At 51.6% G+C, this 20,654-nt stretch overlaps 1 protein-coding gene across 4 annotated transcripts in view; it reads left to right on the top strand.

The window, feature by feature from the left end:
* The window catches only part of PAX7 (paired box 7), a 117,958-nt gene extending 97,544 nt beyond the window's left edge, over window positions 1-20,414 (top strand). For 2 of the 4 annotated variants that reach the window (XM_033229354.1, XM_033229353.1), the window contains exon 8: window positions 7,567-8,065. In XM_033229354.1, coding sequence (XP_033085245.1) covers window positions 7,567-7,974 — 408 coding nt within the window. In that variant the 3' untranslated portion in view covers window positions 7,975-8,065. Of the gene's footprint in view, window positions 1-7,566; window positions 8,066-16,380 lie in introns of those variants that run through there. The other 2 variants (XM_033229351.1, XM_033229352.1) reach the window with 2 other exon arrangements.
* Window positions 20,415-20,654: the final 240 nt, after the last annotated feature.

Here is a 20,654-nt window from a genome sequence, read left to right as displayed (position 1 = left end):
GTCCAGATCCTCTTAGTGGAGAATTGAGAGGAGAGGGAGCGAGGGTGAGCAGCTGCCGGGGTAGGTGATTTCTGGTTTGCACTAATCTCAGTGTGGGGCTGGGGACAGGCGGCCGCCAGCAGGGGCATGCGTGTGTCTGAGTGTCCCCTGGGGGCTGGAGGAGGGTGAAGGGGCACACAGGTTTGTGTGAGTGAGCTGGCGAAGGCGGAGTTGTGGGGTGGCAGTGTGTGGGTGCATGAGGGTCTGTGTACCTCTGTGTGTGTGTGTCGGGGAGGCCAGTGGATCTGTGGCCAGCGGGGCGTGTGTGTGTGTGGGTTTTCATGGATGTCATTCTCTGGGTGTTCGTGTTGGTGCATCTGTAATGTGTGTGTCTTCCTGCGTGGGTGTCTGGGTGTGTTTTGTGTGCATCCCATATCTTCGCCTGTATGAATATAGATGTGTCATGGTATTACGTGTGTGTAGCAATTCACAGTGATGTCTTGAGACTAGTGGCTCCCAAACTTGGCTGCTCATTAGAATCACCCGGGAGCTTAAAAAACTCCTGACCTGGCCGAGCGCTGTGGCTCACGCCTGTAATCCCAGCACTGTGGGAGGCCAAGGCAGCTGGATCACCTGAGGTCAGGAGTTCGAGACCAGCCTGACCAACATGGAGAAACCCCATCTCTACTAAAAAAAAAAAAAGTTAGCCAGGCGTGTAATCCCAGCACATGCCTGTAATCCCAGCTACTTGGGGAGCTGAGCCAGGAGAATCCTGGTAGGTGGAGGTTGCGGTGAGCCAAGATTGCACCACTGCACTCCAGCCTGGGCAACAAGAGTGAAACTCCGTCTCAAAAAAACAAAATAAAACAAAACAAAACAAAAAAACTCCTGACCCCCCCAGACTCCCCAGTGATTCCAGTGGACAGTCAAGATGGAGAACCAGTGATGGAGCAGACAGACCCAGGGGAGCCGCCCGCCCGTCCCTCTTGCCCAGTCCTCAGCCTGCTCTGACAGGATCTGCTTGGAGGTAGAGGTGGATTCCAGGCCCCAGACCCTTAGGAACCAAGGCAAGTTGTGAGCTGGGCTGCCCCAGGTCATCTCCCGGTCTGGGGACAGTTCTTGGTCCATAGAGACACTTCCATGCAATTCAGACAAACGCCTTCTACTCCTGGCAAGCTGTGTTCTGACAACGGGAACAGATGGCTCTGAAAATATTTCCTCTTCTCACCTCTTGTGGAAGTCTAAACGGTGAGCCGGGGCTGGAGGTGGACCTGAGGCTTGGAGATCAAAGTGCTCTGTGGGTCAAGCCAGCAGATGCTTTTGGAACCACACCCAAGACTGGGGGTAGGAGGGAGTGGCAGTAATCCCTGGGGTGCCAAGTCACTCCCCCTCTTTGAGCCTCAGTTTCCGCATCTATGAACATGCAGCAAACTCCAGGTTGCCTCCCACGTTTCATGTGCATATTTGAGTGTATTTACATGCAAGTGTGTGCGTGTGTAAGTGTGTTGGATGAGTTTGAGAAAGTGGGCGTGCAAATGGGAAAAATGATGCTGCTGGTTAACTGGGGCTCTGATGAAAGGCTGCTTGACGATCAGGACCAGAGATATTTTCAATGAACTCATCATCCTGCATTCAGTGTGGTGTGGGCTGCCCTGTGCAGTGTGTGTGTTGTGGATTTGTGTGGATTCTAGGCCTTGCTCAGCTGAGACTGGGAGACTCCAAGGATTTGTACTTCAGTGGTTCCTTCTTTCTACAGGGGAGCACATTCAGGCCAGAGTGGGGTGCACCTTGTCAAAGCCACACACTCCTGGCTCCCTTTCCAGTGTGCGGGCCCCAGCTTCTGCGTGGGGACGGAACAGTTCTAAGGGGGCAGAGCAATGCTTCATTCAGAAAGCACCCATTGGGTGGTGGCCCCCATGGCAGAAAAAGATGGAAAACTGCATGGCCCCTAACTGAGAGGTGTTCCCAGAGTCTGCTTCCAAGTGCTCATTTCCATCTCAGGCGAGGTCCCTGAGCCGCCTGCCTCTTCCCTTCTAATCCAGGCAGAAGAGATATCAGGGAGGTGAAAAAGGAAGGGGAGGAGGACAGCTGATATTTACCAGGAGCTAACAATGCAGCAGGCATGGCACATCCAGTGTACATTTACTCACTTAATCCTTAAAATAACTCTCTAGGTAGCTACGATTATCATCATACCCATTTTATAGATGAGAAAACAGAGGCACAGAAGGTTAAAGAAATGGCCCAGGGTCACAGCTAGTCAGGGCAGATATTCTGGCCCCCATGCTGCAGGAAAGCCCTTCTGAGCACTGACTGGCCCAGGCCCAGTGCCCTCAGGGAAACTCTTGTCCCTCTTAGAGCCTCAGCGTCCCTCTTAGTGCAGAGGTGGGGCTCCGTGACCTGCCGCTGGTCCCTGCAGCCTTGACCTGATTCCTGACCCCCACCCCTATCCTGACCTTCAGTCTGTGGGCCCTGTGCCTCCCTCTCCCTCTGCACCCTGCTGCGGCCCCCACCCACCCACCACAAACCCTGCCATGGAGCCCCAGTGATGACGATCGCCCCTTCTAATTGCAGCCGCACTCCCAAAGCCACGTTCGGTTATCACAGAGGGTGCAGATCTCGCAGCTCAGCCTCCTCAGTCCCAGGCCCTCGGGGCCAGCTCAGGAACGGAGGGAATTAATTACATTTTTCCCATCCCCTTCTTTTAAAGTAGGGGAACGGGCCGGCACGTCCCGGGGGAGGGGACGGTAAGCAGAGGCTGCGGAAGGGGGGCCCCCACCCCCAAACCAGCAAGCCTCTCCCCAGCGGGCGGAAGGGAGGGTGAGGCTGGCCTCTTATTGATTTAGTCTGGTCGAGGCTGGGACTGATTTGGAGCAGAGGGAGAGGAAGGGGTTGGGGGCGGGGTAGAGGCCATGGCAGGTTGGGGGAAATGGAGGAGGAAGGAAGAGGAAGGGACGGCTGTCTGTCAGCCTGATGGACAGCCCTGAGATTTGCCTTCAGATAAAACCTTACAGATGTGGAGGTCGGTATTGATTTTGAGTTAGTAACGGTAACGTACCAAGAAGTAATACATTAGTGAAAGCAAGGTCACCGGGAAAAAAGTAAAACCCACCCGGGGAGAGGCCTTAGCATTCTTGAGGGGGGTGGATGACTGCATCAGACCTGAACTTCCTCAAGTTGAAAAGTTTGCAGGCTCCGGACCTCAGCTGGGCTCCTAACTGTGGGCCAATGCTTCCTGCTTCTGCAGGCCAAGAGGGAGCCCTAGAGGTCCCCGGGAAGCCAGAGACCAGCGAGGGTCATTTAGGCCCGTAGGGCTCTGTGCAGTGAGGTTGCCAAACCTCTCCTTGTGTGCTCTCCAGCACAGTTGGTGGCAGGGAAAGAGCACAGCTAGGGACCCGGGAGGCCTGGGTGCAAATCCCAGCTCTGCCACTTACCAGTTGTGTGGTTGCGGGTGAGTCCTTTTGCTTCCCCGTGTCTCAATTTCCCCATCTGCATAATGGGAGTAATGATACCCCATCTGCTTGAGGAGTCCATGAACTGACCAATATATGACTCAGGCCCTGTGGTCTTCATCGGCGAGTGTTCTCCCCTCCCGCCGCTCTCCAGTTGGGTCCTGTCCCATTAGCTTAGATGCTGCCCTGCCTGGAGACAGGGGGTTGGATGAAATGGAAGCCCTTTGATCCACAGACCCCCAGGGACTCTGGAAGAGAGTGAGCCACAGCAGCGCATCTTCCATTCACACCTTCCCCAGATGTGGATTTGATTTGCTGTTCCAGGGCAAATCCCATTGAGCAAATCCCATTATGGGAAAGTGAGCTGTCTGTTCACGGCCCAGGGTCCAAGGCCTCCTGAGCCACCGGACACCACCCAAGCCCCTTCTGAGAAAGGACTGTACAAGCCCTTGCAGCTCCTGGAATTTTCACTCTCCACCTTCACCTTCTTGATATTTCCTAAACCTGCTGAGTGTATCTCGTGGTTCAGCCCCCTCAGCCCCAGGGACCTCGGGGCCTTTGCACTTGCTGATTTCTCTGCCTGGAAGGCTCCCCTGCCTCGTCTTCTTCTCAAGGCTGTTCTTTCTGGTCTTGCTGGATATCACATCTTTGGGGAGGTCCTGCCTGACTATCCCACATAGCCCCTTATTTTTCCTCCATAGCATTTATCAGTATCATAAATTATATTATTTGTTCACTTGTTTATTGTCGACTTCGTTCCTTAGGCTGACACCACCAGGAAGGCATGGGATTGGCATTTTTCATGGCTGTGTCCCCAGTGCCTGGCTCAGTGTCTGGTATATAATAGGTGCTCAGTGAATGTTTTTAAAGGAATATGTATGAATTCAGCAGAGGTTTTCTGAGCTCAGAATATGTAGCAAGCACCACGTAGGCACTGGGGCTACAGAGATTAACAAAACGCAGTTTATCCTGCTCTCAAAGAGCTCATAGTCCAGCACTAGCTCCAGACTGGCCCATAATAGCACTCTATGAAATGCTTGTTGGATGAATACATGAATGAATGAAGGATATCTTCAAGAAATAACACATTGTTTGGGATAGCTGGGATGTAAAGTGCAAAGTAGAAAGGGGTGAAAGGAGTTGGGACAGGCAGCTAGAGGTCTGGTCACTAGGAGTTTTTGATGAGAGGTAATGGGGAGCCCTTGATAATTCTTGAGTGATATTGTCAGATTGGGCGGCAGTTCTGTGTAGGTCTCTGTCTTAGAGGATGAGTACTGGGTCTACACATAGCTCTCAGCCTGTCTCAAAGCATCCTCGTCCTCTTCCTAACCATCCCCCCACCCCTCCTTTCCCATCATTCCGCCTGAACTTGGCATCTTGGGAACGGGCAGGCGGGAAGGAAGGATCAGACTGGAATCTCACGGGAGCTGACAAACCCTCCCAGGAGTCTCCCAGCCCCCGACGACTGTCCTGAAAGAAGGAATCTGGAGCCTGCGTGTTTTTTCTGAGCCTCTAAGTCTATTCTTGGAGTCCAGGCCTCCTTTGAGCAGGGAGCAGGGTCCGTGTTTGTGTTGGGCCAGAAAGGAGATGGGTAGGAAAAGGTCTAGACTGAGAACCCCAGGGCAGAGTTAGATTCCTGAGTTTGCCCTGGGACCTTGCTCTCCTCCCCAAGCCCCTAGACACTCTTCAAGCTAAGGAGATCCCATCTTGACAGACAGAAAGCAACAAATACAGCCCCGAGTGTCAGACACCCTCACATACTCCTACCCCAACACCCTACTGTTGACCTGACCACAACAAAGACCTCAGAAGCACATTGAACACAGCGTGAGCTAGGAAGACCTCAGCTCCCTAAAGTAGTGCTAGTGTCCAAAGGACTCCAGACACTCCCCAGCCAAGCCTCCTGCCTCCCAGGCAGATTTTCTCTCTCCTTCTTGCAAACCCATCCCAGTGTGTCTTTGCCATCTTGATGAAGTTGACACACCCCTATGTCCCACCCAAATCTCCCCAGCTGCGTGGAGATGAAGACTAGACAGTTGATAACCCCAGCTGGTCTGAGCTCTGAGGTCTGAGCTCTGGCTCAGAGGGAAAAGGTGGAGGAGGGGAGACCCCCCAGGGCTGAGGGCATGGGGGAAAGAATCAGGCATAGGCTCTGCTCAAGACATTTCAGAGGACCTAAGCTTCCCCCAGAGTAAGGGACCCCACCCCACTCACCCCCCATTAGCTGCCCGGGAAACAAACTACTGCTGGTCCTTGGATTGAGACCCTCTAAAGTAATCAGATGCCTCAACCTCATTCTTTCTTGAGAGTTGAACTTGATATTTTGCAGGTGAGCCAGGGTCAGGTGAACTGAGCCCTGGGCCTGCTGTGAGATCTAGGGAAGCCACGCCCCCTTTGCAGGCCTCAGTTTTTTCATCTGAGAAATGGGCATCCTAGCTTTGCCTCACACATCTCTGTGGGGTTTTGGCTTGGGAGGGTCAAATGAGTTAACTGCTCAGGGATACTCCTGAGGTTACACAGCTGATAAACGGAAGAGCTTGGTGTCTGTCCCTGGCCCGAAGAATCCATCGATGCCCTCGACTGTGGCCAGGCCTCAATGTCTGTGGCACAAGCCAGTAATAAAGGCAAAGGTAAAAATCTTCAGAAGGTGTCTAGTCGGTAAAATGATCACTGCTCGAATGCCCGCAGCCTACTTTCTTACCCTGGAGGGGGAGTTAGGGAACTCAACTGTGTGCCCAGCAGGGATTGCCACGTGGTTCTCCATCTCGGTGCTGGGCAGATTATCAGTAAAGCCGTCCCCAACTCATACTCAGGGTCTTCCTCCCATAAAGGGTGGCATCACCAGAAGGTCATCAGGGGCCTGGGCCCTGCAGGTCAAGTTCACGAGGGCCTGCCTCTCCCTCCTGCCCTCTCCCCTGCCCTCCTCTGGACTGACTGGGACACGGTGCCCTCTCCCTCCTGCCCTCTCCCCTTCTCTGCTCCGAACTGACTTGTACACTGTGCCCGCTCACTCTCCAGGGGCTCCTGCTGTGCCCCCCCCCAGCCCCGCCCAGGGAAAGCACTGCTTTTCCCGCCCCCTTTCCTGGAGAGCTGGACAGCAGGTTCCACCTCCCCCAGATTTCCTGGACTGCCAGGGATGACTGGACGCCCTCCTCTGTGTCCTTTGATAGATACGATGCCTGGATCACAACTCCATGTCTCTGTGATCTTTGCTAGTAGCTTCCCTCACCAGACCCAGACCCTTTCTCCTCCTCTCCCACCACCGAGGGCAGGGACCATGGCTGTTTCTCCTCTGAAGTCTCAGAACCTTCAGCTCTCAGCCTGGAGCCAGAGTCACCATCCATGCCTGTTTGTGGAGTAAATAAGTGAACATCCCAGTAAGTGAACACCTGGACCTCCATCCAGGTCCCCTAAGCTGAGTTTCTAGAGACAAGCTTCCCCTGGTAGTCTGTGTTGCCAGCACTGACAGTGAGTTCCTATTTGTGGAACCCGGCCAGGCAGGGAAGGAGGGGATGGCCACAGACCTCAGGAGCTGGTAGAATCAAAGGAAGGGGCCTGCAAGCCTCTGTGAAAGCATTGGCTGTGGGCTTTGGTGTCGAAGGGACAGGAAGCTCGGAGTCCAGAAAAGTGGCAGGCAGAGCAAGCCACGCACAGTGACCCAGACAGATCAGAGTCCTGCTGTAACGTTCGTGTTAGAAGATGGGACCATCCCAGTCTGATGGGGGAGGCACAGTTCTCTGAGCTTGGAGAACTCCCTGACTGATGGGAGAGGCCTCATTAGCCAGTTCGTTCATTCATGCATTCATTCACGCATTTATTCATTCCATAGACAGGCCCAGAGTGCCCCTTAGAGCCAGGCCCTGGAGCTAGAGAGGCGAGTAAGGCCCTGCTGAGCTCTCAGTGGAAGGAGGATCCCTGGGTCAGGACCCTCCTTCGAGAGAAACACCAAAGACCAGCAGCCATCCCATGCATGAGGGCACGCAATTCAGGTAAACTGAGGACCTCGAAGCAACAGAGATTTCAAGGGAACAACTCCGGCAAAGAGCATTCCAGGGCCAGCCTGGCATTGTGCCAGTGTGCTCATGTCTCTGGGGTCTGTCCGGTGAGCCTGGCACTAATGGCCTTTTCCCCACAGGTGATGAGCATCTTGAGCAACCCCAGCGCGGTGCCCCCGCAGCCACAGGCTGACTTCTCCATCTCCCCGCTGCATGGCGGCCTGGACTCGGCCACCTCCATCTCAGCCAGCTGCAGCCAGCGGGCCGACTCCATCAAGCCGGGAGATAGCCTGCCCACCTCCCAGGCCTACTGCCCACCCACCTACAGCACCACCGGCTACAGCGTGGACCCCGTGGCCAGCTATCAGTACGGCCAGTACGGCCAGAGTGAGTGCCTGGTGCCCTGGGCATCCCCCGTCCCCATTCCTTCTCCCACCCCCAGGGCCTCCTGCTTGTTTGTGGAGAGCTACAAGGTGGTGTCGGGGTGGGGACTGTCCATTTTACAGATGGAAAAATCGAAGTCCAGCAAGACAGAACAGTTCACCTAAAATGACACTGAATTGGGCAAAATCCAGGACATCTCCTGGCTAAGCCCCTGCTGTGGTGCCAACAGAAATATAATACACAACACAAATATCACTTAACATTTCTAGTGGCCACATTTTAAAACATAAGAAGAAACAGGCCAGGAGTGGTGGCTCATGCCTGTAATCCCAGCACTTTGGAAGGCTGAGGCAAATGAATCACTTGAGCCCAGGAGATCGAGACCAGCCTGGTCAACATGGTGAAACTCTGTCTCTACTAAAAATACAAAAATTAACCAGGCATGGTGGCACGTACCTGTAATCCCAGCCACTCCAGTAGGTGAGGCACAAGAATCACCTGAACCCAGGAGGCGGAGGTTGCAGTGAGCCGAGATCACGCCACTGTACTCCAGGCTGCGTGACAGAGCAAGACTGTCTCAAAAAAAGAAAAGAAAAAAAAAATTAAGGAGAAGAAACAATGGAATTATTTTTACTAATATTTTATTTAACCCAGTATATCCAAAACAGTATCATTTCAAAATGCAATTCATATATAATTATTGAGATATTTTACATTCTCTTTTTCATGCTATATCTTTGACATCCTGTGTGTGTTTTACACTTACAGCCCATTTTAACTCGGACACTGAATTTTCAACAGAAATATTTGATCTGTATTTAAATTTCATATAGTTTACAATTGAGAAAATAGACTTACACACCCAAAGTGTTCCAAATTGTAAGTTTTCCAACCACTAAATAACCCAGTTGAAGACTGGTTTTTGACTTTAAATTAGTTCAAGTGAAATCGACATTTGAAATTCGGTTTCCCGGTTGCACTAGCTGCAGTTCAAGTGCTCGGTAGCCATGGGCTGCTGGTGGCCACCGTGCTGGACAGCTCAGTGGGAGACCCTGCCCTTTCTGCCACAGGGCATGGGAAAGCTGTGTTTCCAGCTCTCTCCTCCACTCCAAACTCTGCAGTGGTCCCATGCACCCATCCCAGCTGCTATCCCCTTTGTGCCTTGCCTTGAGACCAAAGGCTGGAAAACGCAGGTCTGAACACAGCCTCCGCCACCTGGCAAGGCCAGCAGTAGGGCAGGCCCAGATGGCACAGGGAGCCAGAGATCACCAGTCACTCTTCCTGCCGCACCTCCCTGCAAAGGCCTCACCTGCTGGTGTCAAACTAATCAGAAGGGCGTGTGGCAAGAGGGTGAGGCCCCATCCCTGAGGGCATCCTCTCCCCCAGCCCAGCCCTGGGCCAGCCTTTCTGACCTCTGCTTCCTGCCCACCCCTCGAACCCGCTCCTCCTCACGTGGCGTTGGCCTCCACTGCCAAATGAGGGCCAGCTGTGTTGGCCTCCACCTCCCAGCTGTGTTCACAGTCCTTCCTGTGTGTATACATGTTTGCGTCTGTGTATGTAGACATGTGTATATGGGTGTTTGTGAGTACATATGTTGGGACATGTTACAATTCGTGTGTGTGTGTGCATGTGATGCATCTGAGTATTTCAGCACCCATGTGTTACTGCATGCATATTTGCATATACGTGAATACACGTATGTGTCATTGGGCACGTGTGAGCATATGTGTATATGACTTCACATGCGTGCACATCAATGAGCATATTGTGCACACGTGATGTGCACATGTTTGTGTGTATGAACACATATGTGCACACATATATGTAAGTATATGTGTCTGCTTAAACATGTTTAAATGTGCATTCAAGTCTGTACATATGGTTGAGTGTGTCTTTATGTGTGCCTGCATGTTTGGCATAGGTATGCATGTGTCATTTGTAGATATGTATAATCAACATGTATGCGTGTGTATAGGTGCATATGAGTGTGTAAATGTGTGACTGTGCATGTGTATAGCCATGCATTGAGACATGTACACATGCTTCAGTGTGTCTGTGATTGTGCGTTTGGGAGTACCTGTGTGTGGACACACATACTGTGTGTGCAGTGTGTAAACAGGGGTGAGGGTATGAGTGCATGTTTGGGTATGTCATAGGTGTGACTGTGTGTACGTGTGTATGGATGTACATCTGGGTGTAGACATATACCGTGTATAACTGTGTGTGTGTGAATGTGTGCGTGGGGGTCTGCATGTATATTTGAGAGCAGGGTGCACGCATGTGCATGGGAGAATTTCCGGAGGGTCCCAGGGTGACCTCCTGACCCAGCCCATGTTCCTGGGCATGGAGCAGGGCACACATGCTCTTGATAAATATTTTAGAGTGACCTCAGCGGCAGCAGCAGCACTGGCCTGGGGCGGGGGTTAGTCACACCTAAGCTCGGTGCCCTGCTCCAGGGGTGCCTGCTCAATTCGGAAATAAAATTAACCCCAAAGTCAGCATGGGGGTGGCAGGGGAGGGGATCAAAAGGGAAGGGCCCTAGAAGGCGAGAAAGGAGGGTTTGTTCTCTTGCTTGGGCAAAGCCAGCCAGAGCAGCTTCCTCCTCCCCCACCTCCCCCAACTCCATTCTTCTCTTTTCCATCCTCTCCTTCCACTCCCTTCTCCTCCTCCTCTCACTGCCCTTCCAGCTCCACCCCTGCTGCCCTGGCTTCTCCAGGAATAGCTCAGAGCTCCTCTTGGCCACATTCTCCAGCCCTCCCCAAAAGGAGCCCCGCACAGACCCCACCTCACCCCACAGAGACTCCAGGCTTGAGCTGAGAGGGAAGGACTGGAGGAAAAGTCCCCTCCTCTGCCACCAATTAGTGTGGGCCAGCCACACCCTTGCCTCTCTGAGCCTCAGTCTTCCCATCTGTGAAATGGAGGCCACAGATTAGACTCAGCCATCTCAGAGTGTTTCCACTGCACCACCTCCCTCTCCTTTGGCATTTTGGAGGCCCCGAGACACATCGTGTTCCCACTAACCACTTGCCCCACATCCCTGGGCAACTTAATCCATCTATGGCTGGGATGCCCCGGAGTGTGTGCAACAGTCCCATGTCCCGGACTGTGCCCGTGTATGCCCAGGTCCACCTGTCATCCCTTGACGCCTGTCCTCTGCCCAAGTTCATCCCACAGGGCCCTGGGCAAAATGCGTGCTCCTCATTCATGTCATTCTCTAAGTTATTTGTCCCCAGGTTGCAGGTGCAAAAACGAGGCTCAGAGAGGCTAGGCAGCTTCTCCAAAATCCCACAGCATGGCAATGGTGGACCCAAAGTCCCCTAACTTCAAATCACAGATTTGAGGAGGCCACTCAGCAGCGATACACACCTGAGCCCACCCACGCGTGGATTCACGTCCACGGCTTCACATGCACCTGCATATGGACAGATGCACACTCAGAGAGAGGGATACATGTGAGTGTTCACTAATGTATAGACACACAGCTTTAAGATATAAATATACAAAATGTGCATGTGTAAAGGAAGGAGGAATGGCCGTTTATTGAGCATCTGCTATGGGTCTGGCATTTCATCCTCATGCCACCCTATGCAGTGCACGTGGTTATTCCCATTGGACGGATGAGGAACTGGGATCCAGAGAGGCTATTTGCCCAAGGCCTCCCGACAGGCCATACCAGTATGTACACAGCCACACCTGCACCCTGGTCCCTGGAGAACCACCTTCAGGTGTGCATTGAGCGAGCATACACATGGGCCAAACCGTTAGGCCCCAGAGTCCTCCTCCTCCTCTCTGTGGGCTTCTCATCTTCCCAGGGACACCTTCACTCCTTTTCCTGCTCTGGCCATTGTCCATCTACCTGTCTGTCTTCCCTCGTCTCTGGAGGGGTGGGGGCAGGGGCCCAGGGATGGGCACACGGCAGATTAATATGACCCTGGTGTTCCCAGAGGCCAGGGCCGTACTAATGATGGGGCTGATAGAACGCAGAAGTGTGAAAAGAATTTTAATAGATCTGACAAGTCTAATAAGAATTTGTGTCTAGAAGGGTCCTCCTCTGGGGCTGCGAGCTGACGAGGCGCTAAGGGCTGAGATTGTTTACCGGTTGGCATCACCACCACATCTCCTGCCAACTCCCAATTAATCTAATTTGAGACATTTAGAGCCCAGGCATGGGCACGAGGCAGAGGAGGGGAGATGCGTAAAGACAGAGGGACAGGGAGGGCCGTTGACGGAGGCCATAATAAAAAATGTCACAGCCCTGCCCTCGCTGGCCCTTCGGCTCCACCCCAGGGAGAGGCAGGCTCTGCAGCCTGTTGGGTGCCCTTGAAGTTGGCAGGGTCGTCAGGAAAGTTTGGCTTCCTGGCGTTTCCTTGGCTACCTAGACAGGGCCTGGCAAGCTCCTACTGCGTGCTGGACCATGGGCTGGTCGCTGGGAGAGGCTGACAAGGATAAGGCACACGGAGTGGCCAGAGGCACAGGCAGGACCAATGCAGGCTCCTCCATGGCACACGCTGCATGTGACTCTGGGACAGTGACCTCTGTGCCTCAGTTTCCACATTTATAGAAGGAGAACACTCATACCTAAAGCACGGGGCAGTTGAAAGAAATAGGTGTGGTCATGCCTGCCAGCACACAGTAGGTGGTCCACAAGTGAGGGTGCTCGCTTTGTTGTTCTCATTATTATCCAAAACCAGCGAAAATTAGAACGACCATATTTACCCAAAGGATAGGAATCAGTGTATCAAAGGGATACCTGCACTCCCATGTTGATTGCAACACTATTCACAATAGCCAAGATATGAAATCGACGTAAGTATCCATCAGCGGATAAATGGATAAAGAACATATAGTATATATACCCAGTGGAATACTATTCAACCATAAGAAAGAATAAAATCCTGTCATCCGCAGCAACATAGGTGGAACTGCAGGTCATTTTACCAAGTAACATAAGCCAGGCACAGAGAGACAAACATCACATGTTCTCATACGTGGGAGCTAAGAAGGTTGACCTCATGGAGACAGAGTCAAATGATGGCTACTAGAGGCAGGGAAGCAGGGAGGGGGATGAAGGGAGGTGGGTTAATGGGTGCAAACATACAGTTAGATAGAAGGAGTAAGTTCTAGTGTTTGATAACAGAGTAGGGTGACTACAGCTAACAACAATGTATTGTATATTTCAAAATAGCTAGAAGAGAGGACTTGAAATGTACCCAATACATAGAAATGATAAATACTGGGCCAGGCTCAGTGGCTCACACCTGTAATCCCAGCACTTTGGAAGGTCGAGGTGGGCGGATCACCTGAGGTCAGGAGTTTGAGACCAGCCCGGCCAACACGGCACTGTCTAAAAACTACAAAAATTAGCCAGGTGTACTGATGGGCATCTGTAATCCCAACTACTTGGGAGACTGAGGCAGGAGAATTGCTTGAACCCAGGAGGTGGAGGTTGCAGTGAGCCGAGACTGCGCCATTGAACTCCAGCCTGGGAGACAGAGTGAGACTCCATCTCAAAACAAAACAAAACAAAACAAAAAACAGAAAAAATAAATCCTGAAGGTGATGGATGCCCTAAACAGCTTGACTTGATCATTACACATTCTATGCATGTAGCAAAACATCACAGATACCCCAATAAATATGTGCAAATATTATGTATCAATTGTTTAAAAAGCCAGAGCTCTGAGCCCACCCACAGGAATAGCTGGAGAGGTTGGTGCAAGAGGCTGGCATGGTGTGAGGTAAGGAGGGGAGGTAATGGATGCTGTGACTCAGGGAAACTGTCACCTGCCTTGGCGGCATGCCCTTGGACAGATCACTTATATTGCCTGGAGCAGAACATGGGATCAATGTAGAATTTGGGGTGTAGAGCACCTCGTGCACTCTAAAATGCTGTGTATGTACAAAGGGTTATTCTCTAGGAGTCTGCAGGGGTGGCTGGGAGCTAGGCTCAGACTGCCTGGGTTTGAATCCTGGCTCCGCAGCTTATGAACTGTGTGATCTTTGAAGTGGTACAGTCTCTCAGAGCCTCAGTCCCATCATCTGTAAGATGCAGATACCACCACTACCAGCCTCATAGAGTTGTTGTGAGAGTTAAATGGAAAATGAGCACAAAATGCTTAGAACAGGACCAGGATAGAACAAGCTCTCTGTAAACACTGGCTCTTCCTCTTTCTATTCCTACTGTCCCTCTAAGAATGAGGCTTCTTAACGGGATGGACCCTGGAGTCCGAGTAAGGCAGGCTCCCAGTAGTAGAGTTGGTGTGGCCAGGGCTGCAGGGTCCCCCCAAGGCCAGAGATGGGAATGGCCCTACCCTCACACAGAGGAAGGGGCAGACCCAAGGCAGGGCCAGGCTGGCTGCCACCAACTTTGCTCTACCAACTGGGAGCCTGGAGGCCAAGTGACTTCAGAGGAAGGCTGGCAGTCCCCCGGGGCTCAGCTCAGACCCTAGGCAGACTTAACTTCCCTCTCATCACCCACCCTGGAGCCTGGTAAGCAGAGGGGCACAGGGTTCAGACACTCCAGAGAGACCCCAGGGCATTTGCACATCCTTTGGGTATGTCGAGGGCCAAGCCCCTGCGTGCTCTGTAACCACCATCTTAAAGAACACCGTCTCACTTCATCCTTATAGCAGCAGCCCTGGAAGAGGCTGGACTTTGTTTTCCCCATTCTACAGACAAGGAAGCAGGTCTAGAGAGGTCAGGTGATGTGCCCAGGGCCACAGGAGTGGGAGGTAACTGGGACTGCAGCCACCTCATCTGCTGCTCCATCTCCTGCTGCATCAAAGGCCATGTTTGCTTACTAAATCCCAATCCTAGTCTTCCGCTGCTTCCAAACCCACATCCCTCGAGCTCACAATGTGCCAGGCACAGTACTAGCTAGCCACTTTGTACGCATTTCTCCTTTAACCTTCATAACAGCTCCTCAGATAGGTGCTGTCACGATCCCCAATTTACAGACAAGGAAACTGAGGTTTGAATAGATGAGGTGGGATGCGCCAGATCACACGTTAAAAGTTGGCATGTGCAGGATTTGAACCTCCGTCATTTGAGCCACTAGGCAATACGGCCTCCCATGGCTCAATGATTGGCACTGCCCACCTGGCCTCCCTGGCCTCGTCCTCAGGCCATGCCTATCACCTTTTGGCTCCACCCACCTGCCCTAGGCAGAAACCTCCAACCTTGGGGAAGCATGTAGAGTGCTAAGGGTCCGCTGTGGGCAGGTGACAGAACAAGTGTTGAGCCAGGCCTCGTAATTCCTAATGCAGTATTCTTTCCATCTTCCTCTTGCTTCTGGATCCTACAGATCCCAGGGGTTTGGACTGGCCACAGCCACAGATCCCAGCTTGGGAGGCAGCATCCCTGTGCCTCTGGAGGCCTTGGCCACACCCCAGCCAAATCATTTGGTCAAGGCTGATTTCTGTTGTAGCCTCAGAAAGGCAGAATTAGTACAGTCAAGACAGAACACATGTACATGCAGGTCAAGGGTCATCCCTGCACATACACACATGTAGAGGCAGGTACCTGGCTCAGTTGGAACTCACCTGTACACAGTGTCTGCACGTGCACTGGCATTCCCAAAGTTCATCTATTCACAAAGGTGCATACAACTCACACGTGCACGTGTGTGTGCAAATGTTGCTCTTGTGTGGACATTCATGTGCAGGCCAATTATTCAAGGAAATTCTTGTTTCTGTTGTTCACACACACAAGTATGCGCCACTCTCAGGCACATACACCCTCAGACACTCATCTGTCTCCTCTGGCTGACCAGATAGACAGAGCTACAAATCTCAGCTCCCTGCATATCTGTGTCCTGGCTCCTTCTGCATGGATCCCTCAGCTCACCCATAGCCACTCTGGCCTTGCAGCAAAGGTCTTGCTTTGCCTTATCTGTAAGCTGGGCACAGATAGAAAAGGCAGAGAGACCTTGCCCTCATCATTATCTGCACTCAGGGATTCACAGGGCCTTATCCATAGCAGGTGTATGTAGTGGGCTTATTGAGGGGTGGTTAATTCTTTTCTCAGCAACATGGATAATCTTCTGTGCCTCCCTAGGAACTTACCAGAGAGCTGGGCACACAATGCATTAAATAAATATTTGCTGAATGATTAGAGAGGTGGTGAAAGAGCTTTATGAGGAGATGGATAGATGGAAGGATGGATGGATGGACAGATGGATGATGGATGAGTGGATGAGGTATGGATAGAGGATGGATAGAGGGATGGATGGATGAAGGATGAGTGGATAGAAGGATGGATGGATGGATAGATGGATAGATAGATGGATAATGGATGGATGGAAGGACAGAGAATGGATAAATGAATGAATGGGTGGATGGATGGATGGATGGATGGACAGAATGGATGGGTGGATAGATGCATGGATATGGCTGGATGGATGAGAGGATGAGTGGATAGAAGGTGGAAGGATGATGGATGGATGAAAGAAAAGATGGGTAGACATGGATGGATGGATGGATGGATGGATGGATGGATGGATGTAAATAGAGTGAATGGAAGAATAAACAAAAAGAACCTCGATTTCTAGGAGAGTCTCTTCTTTTTTCCAGCTGCTGTTGATTATCTGGCCAAAAACGTGAGCCTCTCCACCCAGCGTCGCATGAAGCTCGGGGAGCACTCCGCTGTGCTGGGACTCCTGCCTGTGGAAACTGGCCAGGCCTACTAGGGCCCCCGGGGCGACTTGCCCCAGCCCAATTCCCAGCCCAACCCTGACTGACCCCTGAACCTCCCAGCCTTGCCTCCTCATCCCCCTGGAGTCCTAGGGGACCAAGAAAGGAACCCACCTGCTTCTCATTACCGGCCCCCTGGAGGTAGACAGCCAGCTTGTCACTCAGCTGTGGTTAGGGATCCAGAGTGATGCCCTTGGAGTCTGCTCCCCACTTTCGCCAAGGAGGGTTTCTGGTCAGCCTGAAGTCCTCCCCTGTCAAATCCCATGGTGGCCTCTGTGCCATCTCAGGCATGGAGATCAAGGCCCACCTTGAACACCTTGGGCACCCAGAGGAGGATGATGCCTGAGAGGAAGTCCTGCAGCCCTTTAGACCCAACTCCAGCAGGTGCCGTAGCTAGAGGTGGAGGTGAAGTGTTCAGGGCTACTCTCAGCTGGATGTACTGGGAGCCAGCCCTCCAAGGAGGTTCTCTGGCTCAATGTCAGACCGGCAGCCCTTTTCTCCTCTAGACATTGGGACTCCAGCAGAGAGGGGACCCTGGCTTTGGGGTCTTCCCAGGGGAGTCAGCAGAGGGGCAGTCTCACCCCCACCCAGGAATTTGAAGGACTTCAGAACCCTCCCCAGACACCTCTACTAGGTGTATGGGGAAATCTAGCACAGCCAGGGAGACTGGGGAGACTAGGAAGAGGCTTAACCAGAGGGTAAGGGCACGTGGGGGTGGGGCTTGTCAGCCATGGGCCTGCCCAGGATACAAGGACCCAACTCAGGCTTCTGGAAGCAGAGGGCTCTTAGCCTGAAGCCCAAGTTCCCACCATGTTTGGGGCCTGGGGAGCCCAAAGAACTTTTCAGTTTCCTGCATTAGCTGAATCAGATGAGATGGGGAGGGGATAAAGTCTTGAGGATACATGAGTAGAGGAGCATGAAGTGGGCTCAGAAGGGACTTTCACAACCAAGTCCCTTTGTCTGTGGGAGGGCAAGCCTTTGTTGCCCAAGGCTTCAGCTCTCTGCCTGCAAGTCCACACCCCAGGGAGCTGAGATTTTGCCCAAAGCCTTCCGCAGAGGCCCGAGCCCGTCCTTACCATGCCCCATCCTCTAGGAAGAGGCCTCCATCTTCCCCAGACCCCTTTCAGTTTCTGGGGATGCAGAGAGCTACCCTCAGAGATTTGGAGGAGGGTTCTAGACTGGACAGGGATTGTTTGCCTCACAGACAAGACGATTCCCCCTGGCATGTTGTTAGGGGCATATTGTTGCCCTGCCCAGAGTGGCATCTTTGAATGTTGCCTCTGTCTTAGCCAAGAGGTCCCTGCCTCCTGATCTGGCACAGCTGAGCTGAGGCAGATGTAACTAGTTTCCAAGCCACCACCCCTGAGCAGAGGGAGATGTCAACAATTCCAGAGGAGAGGGAAGAGGCACCTTCCTTGACCACGCCAGTGGCCTCCTGAAGTTCCATTCTCTTAAGAGCTGGGACCTTGAGGGGATGATTCAAACCCCTGATTCCTCCTTCCTGGGAACTTTTTCTCACCTTTACCTATTTATCAAAATCATCACACCTATTTACCATCACTGTCGCTGTAATCTACATTCCATCACCTTTATCAGGTGCTGCTGAGTACAGAGTACTTGGGATGGGAGACACAGCACTGAATTCACAAACATTGGACCAAACTGCTTGTCCTCACCTGGGTTCATGAGGCCACCTCTTTGCTCAATCCATGCCTCTTGCCCTCAGCCAACAAGACATTCCTAGAGGGAAAGGGCTGCTTCTCTGGGAGTCAACCTGAGTTCCTCCCTCCTGGGGAGCTGGGTTGGCAAGATTCTAGGACAGTCTCCTACATGGACGTCACCTCTGTGACAAATGTTCACCTGGTTCTCATCTTCAGACTTGGTGATATCAAGCCTGTCCTGGACCATGGCCAGGCTGGCTCATATCTCTGGTTTAGAGAAACCAACGAATAACTGGAGACAAATAGACTCTTTCGTAGCGGCGGACACATGTGACCCATCAAGGTCAACCAAGTTTGCAACTGGAGCGTCCGCTGCAGGAGACTTTTGGTTCTTCACCTTTGGGGCAAAAAAGAAGACTCTGTTGTCCCTTGGTTTTGTAGCTATCACAGCAGAAAGCAGCTCTTCCTGAAGACCACTCTTCATCCACATTCCTTGAATGGCCAATCCTTCCACCTGGAGGCCTGGCTCAGAAAGTGTCTGAGTCTCCTGACACCCTCTGTGACTCAGGAGCAGGGATCTCAGGCAGGTGACATCAAAACCACCCAGCCCCATCCCCAGGAAGCGACAGTCCAATGCTAGGACCAATCCCAGATGTCTAATCCCAATGGTGAAATGGAACCAAGACCTGCTTGGGAATAAACCAAATGATTTCTCATAACGTTGAACATAAGTTCTCCCAAGCCATCATCTTGGTAGAAAATGGGACTTATTCCTTGAGGGGTCCCACCCGCTTCAGAAAGAGGCCCCTGATCCTGATAGGTTCTCTCTAAAACCCGTATATTAACGTGTCTGGCCAACTTGGGTCATAAAATTCAGCCTTGTGTTGGCAGCTCGAAACATCACCAGAGAGGTGATGTTGAATGAGAGACACAAGGCCTCCATCTCTTTGGGGTTGACCACAGCCTGAGAAAGAAGGCCTGGGTTCCAGCGGCCAGGCCATCCCAGATACAACCCCCCTCCATCCCTGTAAATAGAGTCTGTAGCAAAATAAGAGCTGCTTTCTCCAACTTATCACAAGTCGCTGTTGGTCGTCTCTAAGGGGGCTCTCTTTTGAGTTCATTGTACAATAGTTGGAAAACGTGGTGATGTGCTGTTCGTTTGTAGAAAGTTGACTTTTTATAAATATATATATATATATACTAAAAAAGGAAAGAAATCCCCCACAGTGCGTGTCGTGCTAGTGCCAGAGACCATCTGTAGGGATTTATCTTCATATTGTGTGTTTCAAATTATGCATTCCAGGCTCTAGTGGGTTCTTTCATTCTTGTTCCTTTATTTTTTTCATTTGGTATTTCTCTCTTGCTATATAAAGAAAAAAAGAAGTGATGTGTAAGAACCAAGCTATGCTTTTGTACTTCCATTTTATACTTGATTTACCTTTGATGGTCTTTTGCTAGAGGAACACGAAAGGGCAGAGCAAACAGAGAACTAGGGGGATAAGAGAGAAGGAAAGAAGAATGGAGAGAGAGGTTTGCCCAGAAGGACAAGGAAGAGTCAGATTGAAATCTGACTCTGGCTTGAGAACAGGACAGATCCCAGAGTTTGACCACTCTGCCAGAATCCAATGTTTTAACATGGAGTTGGTGAAGTATCCAAGATTTTGTATCCTGGGACTCAGTGAAACTCCATCACCCAACTAAAAATATGTTCTCTGGGACCTCTCTCAGGCTGATGTTCTTCTCGTCAAGCTCCCAAATGTGTCTCGCACTGTTGGACACTTTTTTGGGGGGTACACAGCTCTTCTCTCCTCCCCTCCTGCAGAGGCACCAAAACCAAGACCAAATGGGGGTTCTCTAGCCGGCAACTGGAAACGCTCCGAGACTTCCGTGTATTTGATGTTTCTTCAAGTCAACTCTGACATGGCCAACTCCCTGACCTGGGAAATATCCACATAGTACTCTAGATCATTCCTTCTTCCCAGTAACTGCAACTTTGTTGCTTCCGTGTTTGACTCACAGCCATTTTCCCCCATGCAGAAGTGAGTGGGTGTACGTGAGGGTGTGAGTGGGGTGTGTGCCTGGGAGTGTGGGCGTGAGGTGTGTGTTTAAATATAATCACACCATAATTTATTCAGCTATATGGAGTAGTAGATTAGAAAGAGAAACTGGTATTTGCTTTAACTACCTGCTGCTTGTAAGCGCTTCCTCTGTAACTCAGGCGTAACTGTTACACATTAAAAGAAATTAAAAGCATTTTGAAGGTTTCGTGTACTCAATTGATTGTCATTATGCAGCTGCTCCAAAAGGGACTCTGAGGGGTGTCCAAGAAGCCTTTGGACCTAATTTAGAGGATCAGGGTAGAAAGTGTGTTTCTCTTGCTCCCCACTGTGTCCTCTAGTGCCAAGCAGCTGCGAGATTTCTAGTGAATGCCTAATCAATATTTGATCAATGGATGCTGTTGCTTTAAGCCTCTCTGTGAGCTCACAGAAACAG

Source organism: Trachypithecus francoisi, unplaced genomic scaffold (assembly GCF_009764315.1).
Source record: "Trachypithecus francoisi isolate TF-2019V2 unplaced genomic scaffold, Tfra_2.0 Lachesis_group12, whole genome shotgun sequence".
Lineage (NCBI taxonomy): Eukaryota > Metazoa > Chordata > Mammalia > Primates > Cercopithecidae > Trachypithecus > Trachypithecus francoisi.
Note: the sequence above shows the minus strand (reverse complement) of the source record. Positions and strands in the feature narration are given on the sequence as shown.